The sequence below is a fragment of the Mus caroli genome, unplaced genomic scaffold, assembly GCF_978045245.1.
Source record: "Mus caroli unplaced genomic scaffold, Mus_caroli_1 scaffold_10, whole genome shotgun sequence".
NCBI classification, from domain to species: Eukaryota; Metazoa; Chordata; class Mammalia; order Rodentia; family Muridae; genus Mus; species Mus caroli.
Genome location: NW_028227265.1, coordinates 106,424,424 through 106,442,692, shown reverse-complemented (window position 1 = coordinate 106,442,692; position 18,269 = coordinate 106,424,424). Strand labels below are relative to the sequence as shown.

General features: G+C 44.0%; 1 protein-coding gene across 2 annotated transcripts in view; it reads left to right on the top strand.

The window, feature by feature from the left end:
• Zmat4 (zinc finger matrin-type 4) overlaps window positions 1–18,269 on the top strand; it is a 393,512-nt gene that overhangs the window by 67,721 nt on the left and 307,522 nt on the right. For both annotated transcript variants that reach the window (XM_021170888.3, XM_029480293.2), the window contains exon 2: window positions 10,034–10,139. In XM_021170888.3, the coding sequence (XP_021026547.1) occupies window positions 10,038–10,139 (102 nt within the window). In that variant the 5' untranslated portion in view covers window positions 10,034–10,037. The remainder of the gene's footprint in view (window positions 1–10,033; window positions 10,140–18,269) is intronic.

Sequence of the window (18,269 nt, the reverse complement as noted above, 5' to 3'; positions counted from 1 at the left end):
ATTTGAAGAATGTGCCATCCTCATTCTTCACCTGCACCACATTGTACATAAAACAAGCAAGCAAGATCTTTTCCCCCTGCTGCTCTACATTGTACATAAGCAAGATCTTTTTCTCCCAGTAAAATGGTGTGAGTAGGACTGTTGGATTTGTAGGCTAATGCTTAGCTTTCAAGCTATCTTGTTAAAATTACATGGAAGATCCCGTGTCCACACCTTCCACAGCACTTAAGATAGCCCAACACTCTTGCTGTCACCAGTCTCCTCACTGGTTATTCATGAGCACAAGATGTACACAGTAACCTTTACCCGTCTCATTCCCATGGTGGTTGAATTCTCTAAGCCACCAGCATTTTCGCTGCACGGGCTGAGACAGGATGTGTCACAAGACCTCAAACCAACTCTCAGGTTTGAATGGACGTTCTCCTTAATGGATGGAACAGACAGTGAGCTCTGAAAAACTTCTTGATGGGTAGCCAGGCCTTCCTCCCAACCCCTGACATATTTTAGTTACTGGATGGAATTAATTAGTCCAATAATTAAAAAGTGAATGGTTAATTAAACTTTAAATTCAAGTGGCACTTTGGCCCCTTTAGAGGTCCTACAGTTTGTTGGTGCCTGGAAGGAAGGTGGTGAGACAATTCAGGGCCGGGCAGTTTGGATTCCTTGAAAAAGGTCCCATTAAGTTAGCATGCTGTCATGAAGGAAAGACAGACATAGATATGTCTGGCTGACCAGCTACCCATGCAGTAGCCATGCAACCCAGGTTCAAAGCCAAGCAATGGTTGGCAATGCTGCCTTATGTCACCTTTGGAGGCAGGCGCTGCCATCCAATGATTGCTGCATTGAAGTCAGGGCAGCCCTGTCTTTACAGATCATGCAAATAATGTACAGTAAAGGAATGCCTGCTTATCTATAAACTGTAAGTTTAGAGACTTGTAGCCAATGTTGAAAAGAAGTGCTAGGATTTCTATCTATCTATCTATCTATCTATCTATCTATCTATCTATCTATCTATCTATCTATCTATCTATTTATGGCTAATTAAAGAAATCCACTCTTCTTGAACATTCACCAGCTTCTTTTGGAAATTGATGGCTCCACAATGAACTATTGCCTTGCTTTAAGGTTTATTATTATTATTATTATTATTATATTTTAAAGTGTATATGTGTGCACACATGGGTACAGGTAACTATGGATGCCAGAAACTCTCAGAACTGGAGTTAAAGGTGGTTGAGAGCTGACCAGCATGGGTGCTAGGAAGTCAACCCATGGCCCTCTCCAGGTACAGCATATGTGCTTGACCACTGTGCCATCGCTTCCTCAATTGAATGGTGGGGTGTGGGGGGTAGGGTCTGACTCTCTAAAATGTGTGTGGCATTGGTTTGATTTAATGAATGACAAACAGGACTGTGCATTGATCTCTCACTTTCCCTCCCCCACCTTCGCTGTCCTCCTGGGCATAGGAGCCTTCTGTCTCATCATTTCCATCTATCCTTCCTTGTGTGGTGTCGGCTCTGGTTTTACTCTGACTTGATATGGAAAAGGAACTGAAAACCCAAGATCTCTGCCTTTTGTCCACCCAACTGATGAAGGTACTGGGGTTTATCCAGCAGTGTCTTGCAGAAGCAATCATAGTTTCATTAGCTTGCTAGGCCCATCATCTGGGCATAGACAGATTTGTTACTACTGGGCACATCAGGCCATTCCCCAGACTGATGGTAAGTATCTTCTAGAAGCCTAGACAGAGGTTCCCCCCCCCCCTACTAGACCTTTTTGCCTCTGGCACTTGCTTACAGCCCAGTCTTACCGTTAGGTGGAGGGAGACTTCTAGTATTGACATCATCTTGGCCAGAACCTTAGGGGTAGTATGGTGGATGTTTGATTCTTCATGAGATCAGAATCTTAGAAGTTCATTAACAGTGCACTAACCTTGAAATCCAAGCAGTGCCAGGCATGTTGACAATACCCAATCAAATCTGAGTAACGAGTAGAGGGGCAAACTACCAGGCTGTGACATGTCTGAGACTTTGGTTGATGACATTTGGTGAGTGGCATGAGATTCCTGGGGGACTTACAAAGAACTACAGAGAAAGGCCGAAGCTGTGGCCTCACTGCTCAGCACCCATTCTGCTGACATCTCACACGCGGGATCTGCGGGTCAAATTTGCCCATCCAAAGGGAAAGGAGCCCGAGAGGAGGAGTGGCTGTGAGCCAGGCACCTGCTGCAAGCACTGTGGCTTGCCTCAGAGTTTGGCCAGAGTGCCACTGTCCTGCAAGCTGGCAGTCTGATGCTGCCTTTCTTCCCAGATGCCACTGGGGCCAGGCTGGGCACACAGGAGAGAGGCTGACAGATGTGGTTCTGGGCACATAAGAGAGAAGCTGACAGATGTGGTTCTATTGCCAGGGTACCCAGCAGTGGCACGTGCCTGTGAGTCAGGAACCACTGAGCCTAGTCTTACAAGGGAAGAGAGTGGTGCCCTTAAGGGGCAATTACTCAAATGGTGTGAGTCAGTTTTGCTCCTGCTGAGCAAACACAGAGCAAGGGAAAAGTGTGGGGGTAGAAATGGGGCGCTCTCAGCTCAGGGTAGGAAACAGAACTTGTGGGTGTAGCTGGTTGATGGCTGGTGAGGGTGTGAACCACCAAATTCCTTTATTGGAACATTAGGCCTCCTGGCCAGAAGGATGGCTGTAATTTGGAGAAGCACAGACTCCCAAAGGTTCTTCAAGATGATCATATCTTTGACCTTCACCCTACACAAAGGCACATTGGGAGATCTTTTATGGGGAAACGTGGGCAGGAGGATGAGACTGAAATTCTAGCACAGGCATCCTTACGTGTTCTGCTTCTACTGATATCTGCTTGAGACCCTGTCCTATGGCAGGATTTCGGAACCTACTTTCATTTTTGGAGTAATGTTTTTGGCTTTTTTCCCCCTTTCCCTGCTTAGTCTGCTGCCACGGCAACCAGCCCTGCATCACTGCATCATCCTCTTGGCTTGGAGGGAGATGCAGTGGAGACAGGACAGAGTCATCATCAGAGGCTCTGGGGTGCCTGAGGGGTTACAGAGGAGCACGTTGACTTGTATTTTGAAGCATCCGGTCTGCCTTCCAATTCTTTTTGTCTTGGTTGCTAGGTAAGCTAGTGGAGTAGGCTCTAGTGACAGAGACCTGGAAGAAGGAGGAGGAGGAGGAGGTGAAAAACAGGCATAGCTAGAAAGTATGGGAGATAGCATCAGGGGTCAGGGAATAGAAGCCAAAAAGGACAACAGAACAATCCAGAGCTTATTTGTTTTGTGTTGAAGATGGGCCAGTCCTCATTCCAACATCCCCGCACTCCCCCCTCCCCCAAACTTTCTGAGCATAGTTTTTTTGTTTTTTGTTTTTTGTTTTTTGTTTTTGTTTTTGTTTTGTTTTGTTTTTCGAGACAGGGTTTCTCTGTATAGCCCTGGCTGTCCTGTAACTCACTTTGTAGACTAGGCTGGCCTCGAACTCAGAAATCTGTCTGCCTCTGCCCCCCGAGTTCTGGGATTAAAGGTGTGTGCCACCACGCCTGGCTTCTGAGCATAGTTTTAATACCAATAAACCAGAACAGAAAAAAAAACAAAAAACTTGTAAGTGCTTTGGTGGTATTGTAAAATGTGGAAGGTGCATTTGATTTGAAAGCATTCTTAGGGGATCATTGCAGAAGATAAGAGCTCAGGTCTCTGTTCAATACTGGGAAGCAGAGGCTAGAGATGCTGAGAGCAGCATAGTTATTTCATGGTGAGCAGGAAAGGCATATGGCAGAGAGAGGGGGTCGGGGTGGGGGTGCCAGACTGGATCAGAAGGCCTGGTTGGCTTGGGCATGGAATGTTATAGTTCCTCAAAGGGTCAGGCTAAATTGAAAACAGTAGTGGGTACCTGATCTGAAGGTTATCATGTGTCCATATCTGAAATCTTGTGGATATAAACATGGATGCAGAACATCTATGAGATGGTGGCGAGTCATAGCTCTGATCAGGCCAAGAAAGGGAAGTCTAGGCACTGAAGTCAGAAATGGCCCCTTAACTCATCTGATCTGGGCTTTCAAACACTTTTTTTTTTTTGGTCCTGGACAGAGGGACCATGGCATAGACTAAGCTGCACACAGAGAGTGGAGAAAGGCAGCCCAGCTAGGGGATGCCCCTGTGGACAGAAGACTCATCCTTGGCCTGGAACACTGACTGTCATGTTGGAGACTCAGGAACCTTCAGGCAAGTTAGTCAGCCTCAAGTCTTAGTGTTTTCACAGAGAAAATAAGGCTTTCCGAAGGACTGGTGTAGGGGGAAGCCCCAGGCAAAATCTTTACTTCCAGAGCAGGAGAGTTCGTAAGGATCATGTACTGTTGGGAGTGCACTTAGAGGAGCTGCCATGGTGGCTCTCTGGATCTGGAGAGTTCACAGAGCAGCCTCTGTGACACCTGCAGGGCTCTTTTTTTTCAACTTTAATAGATACTATATTTATATAGCGCCTTCTTCAAGAACCTTTTAAATGCTTTACAGACTTCCTCTCTAATTAATCCCCACAACAACCCTGTGAGGTAGGTATTACTCCCATTTACAAGAGGGAGACTGAAGCACAGAGAGGTTAGGTGACTTGCCCAAGGTCACACAGCTAAGCTCCCTGGAGAGCAAGGACTCCAGCACCTTGCCTCCCAGCTCCCAGCTACATCCCTCCTGAGAGAATCTTTAATGAAAAGCATCTTTACACAAAGTATCAGGAAGAGCATGTTGTGAAAGTGAGGTCTTCCTACTGCCATCACGGAAAGAACAACTCGACACTGATGGCTGAGGCTGTAAGGCCGCCCACCGTAGCACATTTCCTTGCCCCCTCCTAAGCCACCCAGCTCCTGTCTTGAGTAACCTTCTAAAGGCGAAGTTCCCATGACAGAAGCTGCATGATAGAAGTGGGCTTCACTTACAATATTTACTTTTAGTTGTGATAATTCATAGAAACTTTTGTTCTAATATACAAAATTTGGGACAGCTGCCCAAGCAAACATGTACCTAATTTCACAGCTGCCAGCCTTGTCTGAAACTTGCATTTGCCCTCATCATAATCGCAGGCAAACAAATAACAATGCCCTGAAAGGTGTGCTGGGCCGGTCACCTTTCTTTCTCACTCCCTATACCCGCCTTCCCCAGTCCCCAACCCAAACCCTGTATGTTTTTTAAGTTTCCCGAGTCTCTGATAAAAATTCAAACTGTCTCACTCAGATCCATCTGCACTATCAATAAAAAGTAAATTTAGAGCCAACACCCAGGTGTCCTTCCCCTGCAAACCGTCCAGCGCAGACCTGAGCCAAACCTGCGGGGCTCTTAGGTTGGGAATGGCACAAGTCTTAATTCCTGGCCTTAAATGGCCACTGAAAGGAGAAAGTAGGTGGAAGGTGTCTTATTAACCACCTGGATGGCCCTCATAGCTAATGGTAGAGTGATGATCACACAGTGAAGACCTTCAGGGCTTCTTTCTTCAGAGAGCTGGGTGATGTTGATGCTCCCCACTCCCAATGGAGCATGGCTACTCAGACATCTTGGATCAGCCACAGCAATAAGCTGTGCGCTAAGATTGCTGGTGTATATGGCTTGCTGCCAAACCTTGAAGTATGTATGCTTCCTCCTGTGGCCCCTAGGGAGCAGGTTCTGGGGGGAAGAAAAGACATTGGAGAGGGGGAGACAAATTCAAATCAAGTTCCCCCAGTGAGGTTTGGCACTTCCAGTGATAAAAATAGACTGTAGACATTTCTGGAGTGTGGGGTCTTCACAGGCCCCAAGCTGGCAGGAGGGGTTGTCAGTTGTGCTTCGTCATCTGAGGATGGTCCAGGTCATAGAATGTCAAAAGGAACTGTGATTTCAGCACACCGGGTTGGTCTTCGTCCCTGCTCAGCTGCCAACAAGGTTCTGTTTATTTTTCTCCTTAAATATTTACAGTATTAACCCAAAAGCACCACCTCAGAATTGGTAACACTGCTAACAACGATCGGGATATTGACTTCTTAAGGGTCTGCCATCTGCCACTCTGGTCTGATGTTTGACCAACCCTACTACTGATCCTTACAGCATCCCGGTGAGACTCATCCCCTCCCCTTTACACAGATGGAGAGACCAGAGCACAGAAAGCATTGAGCTGGCTGGACACCCTGGCTGGTGAGCCACGAAACTGGAGTGGGAGCTAATGGCTTGTTCCTCCCAGGAGCCTCACGGGGTTCTCAAGGTCTCTTGAGTCATCTTGATTTTCACACTGTCACTCATGGAGAGGAAAGAACAGTATTAGTCCTTCTTGTGGAGCCCATGATGGTTTCAGCCTGCTGTTAAGAAGGCCAGAAGAAAGCTGCATCCAAGAGCTCTGGAAAGGCCTCTCTGGGCCCCCTGAGATACACTGAGAACTTGACTGTTGTCAGGTTCTCCTGACAGTCTCCTCATCCCTCTGGGTCTCCTCCATCCATCTTTTAGCTCTCTTTGCTTCCATTTTACTCTGTGATGTCCACAGCTAATCCCTCACATCCATTCTTATGCCCTTTGATAAGCAGGTCTTGTGTGTGTTTGTGTGTGTGTGTGCACGCGCCAGGAGAAAAAACCAATTTAGAGTTTGGATGTGTTTCTCTCTATCCTTATCTTATCCATCATTCAGTCTTCATCCAACCTCCTTGGAGAGTTCCCTGATAATCTATCTTGTCATCTCAAGCAAGCTAGCACTTTTTACCAATTTTTTTTCAGTTCTTTGTCTGAGGGACTGGAGCATGTGTGAGTGTGTGTGTGTGTGTGTATGCACGCACACAGTATTTCTCATTATCTTGCCCCTTGAGGATTTGGAACCAAAGATTGTTCCTACTGTCATTGTCATTGCTCTGCTCCACACACAGTAGTGTCACAGTGACTATTATATAGTGGCACATGCCTTTAATTCTGGTACCTGGGAGGTAGAGATGCTCTGTGCATTTAAGGGAATCTGGTCTACATAGACAGTTCTGGGCCAGCCAGGGATATACAGTGAGGGGCTGCTGGGACACACACACACACACACACACACACCCCACACATCAGCTCTTGCTTTTCAAATTTCATGTATTTGAATTTTGAATTCATATGAAATTTGAATATACATGTATTGCTCAGTTCTGCATTCAACTCTTCCACTCTTCTACTGTCAATTTCATATACCTGGTTCTCCTAGAATAAACCTAGCACAGCAAAGTCATCTGACCAGATCCACATATGGCCTGCTCCTCTGCTCTGGGTCTCCTGGGGATGGCACCATTCTGGTGAATGTTGAAAATAATTTAGGTCACTCGAGTCCCTGGTGATGGCTTTGTGATGTGCCTTTGATATGTGCTCTTGGCTGAGCAGCAAAGATTAAACTTTTTTTTTTTTCAGTTAGAAGAAATTAGACTCTTCCATCCTATTATGCTTGTATTTTTACTCAGAATGCCCAAGGACCTTATGCATTCCAGATGGGAAGTCCTCACACTGTAGCTCTACCTATGGAGGACTCTATGGCTCTGTTGCTCTCCCAATGGCTATAGGAGACATGGCCAGTTGGCATAGTGGACAAGGCTAAGAAGGGGAGTCTGTTCTGTTTTTTCTCTTTCTCTTCCTACCTGTTATGTTCTGAAGGACAGGGAAGTTGAGAGCTCTTCAGATAAGCCAGAGGAGGGGACCAGATGGTAGCTTTCCATCTCAAGAATTCCAGTCTTTGAGTCACAAATGGGATCTTCTCCTTGTCTAGAGCGACCTGCACAGAAGGCATTCTTCACCCAGGCCAGCCTGGTGCTTGGCCAGCAATGGCCACCCACTAGCACTTATCGTATTCAGGTATTTCACTCATGCCTCAGACCCACAAGGGTCTTCATTGCCTGTTCCATTGCACGCAGACTTGCTTAAATCAATATTCTTACATAAGATGATGGGAAAAGCCATATTTTCTCTTCTTTTGAGATTTTTTTGGTAGTCTACACATTTTGTGTTCTGCCTTTAAAGCTATTTCTGCCGCACAGCTGTTTTCCTGAGACACAGACTCCCACTCGCTCTGCTTAGTCCAGCCTGCACCTGAATATCCTTTCACGGTGCCTGATTCCCGCAGTTGGCCGTAGGATGAGGAAGGAGTGTGCAGGGCGCGCAGAGATTCTTATTAAGCAGGTCACCGTGCATGAATCTATCTTCATGCGCTTCTTTATTAAAAATAGCAGAGAAGATGATAATCCTAAAGCACAGCCACTTACAGGAACTTGGCTTAAAGACGTACGTTTTCACTTACTATTAGACAGTTCTCATGTTCTGTTTCATGCATTTCTTCCCCCGTACTCAGAAGTTATCTTCACCATTTTCCATTCTGGGATGAGAATAAAGATTACAACCGAGGTTATACTGTGGTAGGGCCTGCTTTTCCCTGTTAGACCATTCCCGGGGCCTCTTTGCTTCCTTGGTACTGCTCTTGAAGATGGACCATGCTGAAAACAGACACAAGGTTATGGGGGAAGGGCAGGACTGAGAACAAGTCATAAAGAATTTTTCTTCAGAAATTCAAGTGTGGGTATCTTGTGAAAACAGAAGATTCTCTGTTGGGCCTAAGACAGAATTAATGAGGGGAAAGTACAACAGGGTAGATTTGTGTTCAATCCAAGACATGAAGATTGCAGCAGCCCTGAGACAGGTTGCATTGAGTATGATGAGGAGTAAACGTTAGCCTAGAGCAAAAGGTGGGCTTCAAGCTAAATAACCATTTGCTAGGGACAAATACTTCCAGAAAGTACAGATCGCCATCAGCTCCAAGACTCATTAGTCTACGGTGTCTGCAATAATTATTGGTTGTTCCAGGTATTTGAAAATATGATTAAAGTTTCATATTTAGCACTTTTAAGATATTGCCTTCTTTGATTTACTGCAATTTTCAACAAGTGAAAAATCTACTATAATCTCCATATTTGTGAGTTAAACCAAAACCTAGCAAGTGGAATGATTCCCACACACCACACGGCAGCAGCAATCCTGTGGTGGAACTGGCTTCTTTGGAAAAGGGAACCATTTAGGTCATGCCACCAAACAGTACTGAAGTTTTGGACAGTCCAGAAGGTAAGGCGAGGGTGTTAGAGTAGGATGAACCCATCATGCACACAGTGGGCCCACAGGTGGAGACTCTCCTTGCCTGTCTATGATGCAGTCTGGTACAGGCTTTATCTGTTGTCTCTTTTCACTTTTGTAGGCATGAGGACTTGGGCCACATTCTCACGGCAGGTCGGAAGTAGAGGGTACATTTATTTACCACTTATTCAGTTGTGGTTTGAGGTGGTTAAGATGGTTTAATGGACTTTGAAATCCCTAAACATAGAAGGCAGTATGCATGGGAAGATCTCCTTGGGTTCCAAGCTGTGATTGCTTTAAAGTGTAGCCACTGAATTCAAACCACATTTTATGCTGCAGAGAAAGCTTCTGCAACAAATTGTTACTCGATAAAAAAAAAATATGTCCATTATAGAAACATTTTAAAACAAAGTTATTACAAAACAGTGACCTATCATTTCTGGAAGTATATGACACATATTTAAAAACAAGTTCTCTTCTATGAGCATACATGTCTGCACACTTCTGAATTTAGATTTGTAGCCCACATCTTATCTCTATGGTGAGGATGTATCAAAATGCTTTTGACTTATTTCCTATTGTTGCATGAATTGGGTACTTTGTGAAGCTTTGTTCATCTATATCACACGTGTTAATTATTTTGTCACAGAAAAACACTACCTACAAATCTGGTTTGTTTAAGCAGAAACATTAAAGATGGAGTCTATCTTTTAAGGCTCTAGCACCTCCGTTGGATTTTCATAGGCAAATGATCAACGCCTCATTATTGAGATTAGTTGGTATGGTAACATTGGGGGTTGGACAGATCTGTTTTGTTGATCAGCACACCAGCTACTGGGACCCTGGCTTTTCACACATTTAGTGTTCCTCATTATCATCAGAGTAACTGACTCCCTTTCTTCTTCTTCTTTTTTTTTCTGTTGACTTTCCTTTAGCCTGATGAAGTCCTCCGATATCGATCAGGATTTATTTACAGACAGCTACTGCAAGGTGTGCAGCGCACAGCTGATATCCGAGTCCCAGCGGGTGGCCCATTATGAGGTAAGGAGAGCCCTGCTCACTCAACCACAGTCCTGCTATGGCACTTGAGGATCCTTGCTCCTGGGACTTGGGGAGTTTTCAGAACCGTACATCATAAGCCTGAAGAGTGTGAGTCAGGTCTGGACTGTGTTTATTGGAACTAGGGAGTAAAGGTTGGGGAATTTATTCTGTGGCCCTGGGTAAATAAAATTTATTTATTTATCCATGTTTATTAATATTTTTAATGTGTTCTTCCCACCACAGGAACCCTGTGGGCTTCTCTCCCTGGCTATCTCTGTGAGGGATACATATCACAATTTGCTCTCTCTGTGAGGGGGTGTCAGTCAGACCCAGAAGTGAAGACAGGCTCAAAGGCCCTTCCTTCCTAGTCACACAGGGAAACTTGGGTCCCAGCAGGAGTTAAGGCACTTCCTCTTCAGCTATCCTTTTACAGTGATCAGTGCCCTAAATGTTCATCAGAGTGTAGGAGTCTCCTGCAATCACAAGCAAGTTTTAAACCCCAAATATTCCAGAAGGGCATTGTGATCTTTTGCATGGGAGGACTGAGAGATGCTCTTTGATCCTGTATCAGCAGCAGAGGATGAATGAAGAGGGATTATCTTATGTCCCAGGGAGGACTGCGGAGCCAAGAGGGGAGCACAGAGAACTGGGATCCCAAGACACTGAGTGCTGCATTGTGTATTCTAATTTCTAAAGAATGCAGAGCTCTGGGATAGGGGTTTTCAGGTGTAGTGACGTATAAAGCAGCTTGGGTTACAAGGCTTAGCCAGCAATGTTTGATTTTCATCTGATTTGAGTCTAATAAGTGCCAGTTGTCACTGTCCCTCACTGAACTCCCCTGAGCCCCAGCTTCCACTATAGACTCCGGAAATAATAATGACAACACACTCCTAACCCCGCCTTCACCACGGGGTTTTGCGATAAACTGAATGCAACCTTTAATAGTGCTGTGGAAATGCTTTGGAAGCTGAGTGTGTCAAGCATGCAGGAATCTTTTCTTGCCGTGTGAACTCCCTCGCTTCAGTGCTTTGATGATGGTGAGTGAGCATGCTCTTTGAACATCTGTGAAATCAACATCCGTGGAAAAGAGTTAGGAGTGTTGCCCACCCCTGCCATTCCACAGGGGACTGGTTCCTGATACCCCAGCGGTTACTCCAATCCTCTGTGGAAACCGGTGTGATATTTACAGAGAGCCTATGCAAGTCCTCCTGTTATCTTTTCAACAATCTCTTACACCTACCTCACTCCTAACACCTACCTTGCCTCATTTGCATAGATTCAACAGAGTATCGACCTGTGGCAAATTTAAATGTTGCTTTTTGTACCTTTCTGGACCCTCCCTCCACCCCACACACTTTTGATTTGTGTGTAAGTAATTTGTCCAGAGGAAAGTGAGTACTGGAAGCTGCAAAAAGTGAATTTGCTTATCGGGCATAAATTCATCATTTTGGAATAACGACCTCTCTGATCTCTGCAGCCATTGTTCACAAGCATGGAAGCACTGTTACTATGAGGTACCACTGAAGATCAGGGGAGTTTTTCCTGCTCTGAAATTGCACACTCTTTATATTAAAGCCTTTTTCCTTACATTTTTAACCATTGTTCATGATGTATGAGGATAGAAATAATTCAATATATATCTTATTTAATTATAGGCATTCTTAGCATTTGTGAGGTGGATGGGTCTCTTTCCTAAGCGTGCTGGAGATGCTGCTTGGTACTGTACTGTTAGCAGAACCAGAAAGCTAATGTCAGAGTGTTTAAGACAACAAAGCTATAAAATAAACTAACAGGAAAACAACAGAACCTCTTAGCTGCTTGACTAAAGGTATAGTTATTTTGATCTCAGGTTCTTTTATTGATGTACTGGACTCTTGCTGTGGTGTGTTCTAATTGTTTACAGTACGTGTTAATTGAACGTAGCATACATGAGTCAGGAAGAATACAGCAGTCAATAGATGCCCATCAACAGTGTCACACTTGGCCCGGCATCCGTTAAGTGCATTCCCACTGAATGTGGGTGGATGCTGAGTGATGCTTTTTGCTTGTCTGTCCCTTGCCTTCCTTCTGTCAGATACAGCCTGCATATTCTGGCTGCAGAGGGGCCAAGGCAAAGGCCAAAGGCAGAGACAGGGCCTGGGATCCCTCCATGTCTTCTCTCTCTTGCTTGTTCCTTTGTTTGGGACACCTACACAGTAATGTGCCTCAAACCACTAGGGACTATTTGAAAACTGGTGTTCTATCGATCTGCCTTCAGTCCCACATACAACCTCTGCTGAAATGAATTGTGGAGTGGGCTTCTCAATGAGATAGAAATCTCACTCAGTTCATTGAGAACACTTGCTGTGACGAGAGATGCTCCCTCTGGGCTGGTAAAATGGCCCTGCTTTCCTATGGGCACATTAGTGAACATCACTGTCTATTTCTATGTGACTGGTAGGTAGCACTAGTGTTAGATACTGGAGAGATTTGGAACCAGTGTTAAAAATGGTCTGTGTGTAATTCAGTCCACTTGTGTGGTTTATTACAATTATTTACTAGTGTGTGTTTGAAGAATATCTGCATTCTAGAGATAAACAACTTGGGTCATGGTGGATAACCTTGTTTTTATTTATGTCTGTATTCTTTCTGCAAGTATTCTTTTTCTAGCACTTTTGAGTTGGTGTTCATCGGGGATATTGGTTTATGATTTTTCATTTTCATTGTGCCTTTGCCTGGTTTGGGTATTTGAGTTACATGGACTTTGTAAGAGTTAGAGAGTACTCCTTCCTTTCTTTGTTTCTTTCTTTCTTTTATTTCTATTTCTTCTTTCTTCCTTCCTTCCCTCCCTCCCTCCCTCCCCCCTCCCTCCCTTCTTCCTTCCTGCCCCCTACCTCTGAATAGTTTAAGAAGGGTTGGTTGTAGATATTGGAAAGTCTGGTAGAATTCTGCTGTGAATCCATCTAGCCTTGGACTTTTTTTTTTTTTTTTTACACTAGAAGGCTTTTTTTTTATTACTATTTAATCTCCTCATTTACTATGGACCTGTTTAGGTTGATGACTTCTTGATTTAATTTTGATGGTCTGGCTGAATATAGAAATTTATTCATTCCTTTTAGGTTTTCCAGCTTAACAGAATACATTTAAAATATATTCCTCTTTCTTTCTCTCAGTTTAGGTAGGTTGTGTGTCTGCCAGCCCTCTTTAACTTCTCAAAGAACCAATTCTTAGATCTATTGATTCTTTGCATTATTTTGTTTGTTTCTAATTTATTAATTTCTGCTCCGAGTTTTATTATTTATTGCAGTTAACTGGGTTTGGCTTTAGTCTGTCCTTTCTCTTTCCCAATCTTTCAGTCATTTACTTGTAATCTATCTGAGTTTTGAATGTAGGCACACAGAGATATAAGCTTACTCACTTGTAAGGCTGTTTTCAATGTGACCCAGGCTGGGGAAGGTGAATAGATGGCAGGATCAGCAGAGTCACTGGGTTAGACACAGGACCAAGATGTTGTTCTGGCTAGTTTATTGTCAACTGGAGGCAAGCTAGCATCATCTGGGAGGCTGTAGGCAAGGCTATAGAGCATTTTCCTTATCAGTGATTAATGGAGGTTGGCCCAGCTCTTTGTGGGTGGGTCTACCTCTGGGTAGGTGCTCCTGAGTTCTGTAAAAACAGCAGGCAGAGCAAACCAGGGGGAGCAAGCCAGTGAACAGCATGCTACCGCATCCTCTGTGTCAGCTCCTGTCTCCAGGGTTCTGTCCTGTCTTGACTTCTTCCTTCAGTGATCAACAACAATGTGGAAGTGTAAACTAAATAAGCCTTTTCTTCCCCAAGTCATTTTTGGTCCTGGTGTTTTATCGCAGTGATACCAGCCCTGCCTAAGACAGATGCTTGTGGTCTGTCTGTGCAGCGAAAGGGGATGTTTCTCACTTGCTTTGACACCATATGTGTTGCTGCAGGCAGAAACTGGACTCGAATCCTCGCTGGAAGCATATTTACTGTGTTTGCTGGTGATGTAAACACTACCGTTCTCTTTCCCTGTATCTTGATTTGTGTCTATATCACTCAGTTCTTTTTCCTTTTATATTATAATCAAGTATTTTTAATACGACTTGGGTATTTTGAGAAAATTGATGAGTTGTGAATATAAAGCATTCCTTTTATATTAATGTTTTATTCATTTTTTGAAACACTGAATTTACATAATTCAAAAATCAGTAAATATAAAATAGTGTATAATGTAAAAATTCTCCTCTCTATTCTTCTTAGTTCCCCAGATGCACCCAGTTTTCTTTGAAATATTTTATGCATATGTCTGTGTGTGTATGTGTGTATGTATGAATGGCCAATACATATTACATATATAATGTATATTACAAATGAAAACTATTCTACCTTTATTTTTGTTGTGACATGGATGTCCATTACGTGGTTGTAGAGAGCAGATGAATTCCAGAGTGAATTTGTATTATTTGACATAGGCATGGCAGTGTCAAGCATCCCAATGGCCCAGACCAATGGGAGTAGAACAACCTTCCTCTGGTTCGAATAGGAATGATGAACAGTGTATATAGAAAAGATCAACCACAGCTTTCTCCTCCTGGGTGACAGCAGCCTGAGACTGCTTCCCTAAAAAGACTTCCTACGAAGATTAGCTAAACCTGCCTGCCTCCTTGGTCATCTGTATACTAAGAACCTGTCCCCTTACTCAGCGGTGTACAAGAAACCCACCCCTCCTTGATTCAATTGTATCACATAAATACAATATGATCCCACGATGCATCTGTTTTTTTCTGCATCCCCTTGTTTCCCAAGCCATGTAGGAAACACTCATGGTTATACCAAAATTTGTAGAGAAATATTTCTTGAATTGTTCTGTAACTCCTTGGTATCCTGAATGAAACCCTGGCAAAAGACAAACAGGCTTTAGCTCCCAGAACCCATTTAGTGATATGTGTGCTACTTGGCTCTCAGATCCTACCTGTACAGATTGGCAATGTTCAATGATGATTTTTCTTCCATTGTCCTTTTCTTGGAATTCACCAAAGGATATATTCATTCTGGACCTGCGCGCGCGCGTGTGTGTGTGTGTGTGTGTGTGTGTGTGTGTGTGTGTGCGTGTCTTTAATTCCTCTGTATTAGTCAAAGAGGAAATCCCATAGTCTCTTGACCTGAGCAGTGGGCCCAGTATTGATCTATAGCATGTGCCTCGCCTCACTTTCTTCCAGCGTTCTGAGGTATTGCAAACCGTGTGCTTCCCTGTTCTCTAAGATTTGAGAATTAGCTTCTTTAGGCTTTTACTAAAATGATTTAATTCAGAGTAACATTTTTTCTGCCTTTGAATTGCTTCACAGTATAAATTTACTTCCCTCATTTGCAAGGGCACAAATGCCCTTGGACAGAAAGTTATTGGTAGGGGCTCCTCTGCTCAACCCCTGTAGCTTGCCTTGGTCGCTACCAGGACAGTTTTTAAACCAGTTATACCAGCTGGGAAAAGCCCTTCCATGCTTTTGCAAGATTTCAGATTTTACTAACAAAGGGGAAAAATGGACTAGGATTCTCTCCTCTGCTTTGAATATTTGTTCTGGATAGTTTTGTGTCAACATGACACAAGCTAAAGTCATCTGAGAGGAAGAAACCTTAATTAAGGAAATGTCTCTGTAAGATGGGGCTGTAGGCAAGCCTGTAGAGTAGAGCAATTTACTAATTAGTGGTTGATAGGGGAGTCCCCAGGTCATTGTGGGTGGGGACATCCCTGGTCTGGTGATGCTGGGATCTATAAGAAAGCAGGCTGAGCAAGCCATAGAGAAACAAACCAGTAAGCAACACCCTTCCATGGCTTCTGCATCAGCTCCTGCCTCCAGGTTCCTGCACTGACTCACTTCCATGCTGAACAATGATTTTCAAGTATAAGCCAAGTACTCCCCCCACCCCCCACTTTTTTTTCCCTCCAAGTTGCTTTTGTTTTTGATACTTCATTACAGCAATAGTGACTTTGACTAGGACAAATTGGTAATGCAAGTGGGATATTCCTTGACAGGTAGAATGTTTTTTGGTTTTTTTGTTTGTTTGTTTTCTTCTATGATTGTGGAAGGACTTTGGAACTTTGAGCTAGAAAAATCACTGAGTGTTCAAAGCTCGGTTAGCTCTTACACTGTAGTTTGGAAGATGAGGGCACCGTGAGAAATGCAGACAATGGAGGTCTGGCTTGAGAAGTCCCAAAAGGAGGTTTGAGAGGCACTAAAAACTATCAGGCCATTGCACATTTCGATTTGAGAATCTGTGGTTCTGGTTAGCTGGGACTGAAAATCAGTCATGATTAACAAGAGACCGGAATCACTGAAGTAAAAACATTGCTTTTCTGGGACAATTGATGCGGGGCAGCTAGAACTGAGAAGTGAGTAGTGAGAAGTAAGAGGCCTGCATTGTTGAGGTGAAATCCTCTGGGAAGTGTTTCCGCAGAGTCAGCACACAGAAGCTGTGTTCTAAGGTGCCTGAGGTTGTTGCTCCTGCTGGCAGCAGAACTTGGTTTTGAAGGCATGGAGGGGTCATAGAGAGCAGTTCCTTGAGAGAGCCCAGGAGAGGCTGTTGGTGAGAGTGCAGCCCAGTTTCAACAGAAGCCCAGCATTTTAGAGTTTCTAGTTTCATGGGATGACTACCAAGAATAGCAGCAGCCATGGGGTAGAGTTGGCTTCAACCTAGGAGATGAGCTGTGTGTGCTGCAGAGGGTAGAGCCAGAGAAGTGACCCAGTCACTTTACTCACTGTGCCATCTCATAGGCCTGGAACTATATATATATATATATATATATATATATATATATATATCCAAATTGCATACTTTCCTATTGGCCCATAGTACCACATAAAATGCATTCCACTGGAAAAAGTTTCAAAGACAGAAACTTTAGGACAAAATTGCAGCACAGAGCCAAGCCAACCTCGTGACTACCTTCCCAGACAACCTGAGTATAATGGTCACAGACGGAAAGAGAGATAACAACTATCCCGAGCTTTTGTCCCCGCCGGCCAGAACACACTCAGGACAAACGGAATCTTCTGTGGCAAAGCTTTATTGCTTACTTCTCAGGAAGACCCGAACCCAGAAAATGGCATTGCTTATATAGCCCGCAGCGTGACGTTTCAGCACCTGATGTGGCGTGACAGCTCCTGATTCGTTGCTCGCCCATCACCCCATTACTATGCCCTGAGAATGGGCAGTGACTAGGAGTGAGTTCACTCTCGTACCTGCGTACAAGGCTTGTTTACTAGTTAGGCACAGCGAGGCCAGTGCCACCTTATAATGGCGATTGCTCGCGGCACGCACGGCTCTCCACAGTGATTGCTCCCTGCACGGCTCTCCACAAACAACCAGATTATTTTCTCCCACTGTGTGGTGAAATTTGGGCACAGCTGTGGTTTCAGCCATGTGTTGTATTTATATTGACAATATGTTGCTAATACTTTTGCACTTTAGTCTGGTGGTAGGTACTAAGGTAGAGAAGCAAGAACAATAACCAGCATCAAGGTAGAGAAATGTGCATCTATGTGCGTGTGCCTCTGTGTGTGTGTGTTTTCATCCATAGCAAGGTGAGCCTGTATGTAGGACCAAGCACATCCTCTGCTATTGGTCACCCTCTATTCTTTTCAGTTGATCTCCGGTCCTATGCTGTAAATGCAAGGCCATCTGACTGGTGAGCTTCCAGGATTTTACTATTCCCTCTCCCATATCACCATAGGAATAGGCTTATAGAAATGATCTGCCACATCTGGCCTTTTATGTAGGTTATAGGAATTTAAACATATGCTCTCATATCTTCTACCTTGTCAGGAGCCATAGTAGGACAAGCTAATAACTAGCTGGTGATCTTCCTGAGATAGTCTGCTTTGGATTAATCGGCAACAGATTTGCTTTTATGAGGAGAGGCCTAAGAGAATTCATTTTAGGAAAGATTTCTGCTATTAATATGTTTTTCCTAATAATTAAACATATACAACAATCACTAGGTAATAGCTCACCCCTTTGGAGCAGATCTATGAAGATGTACTATCTTGTAGTGGTGTTATATAGACAATAGATGACTTCTTAAGTCTTAATGATGACCCTATAAGAATTCCTAAAACTATATAAGTGATTATTAAGCTCTTTTAT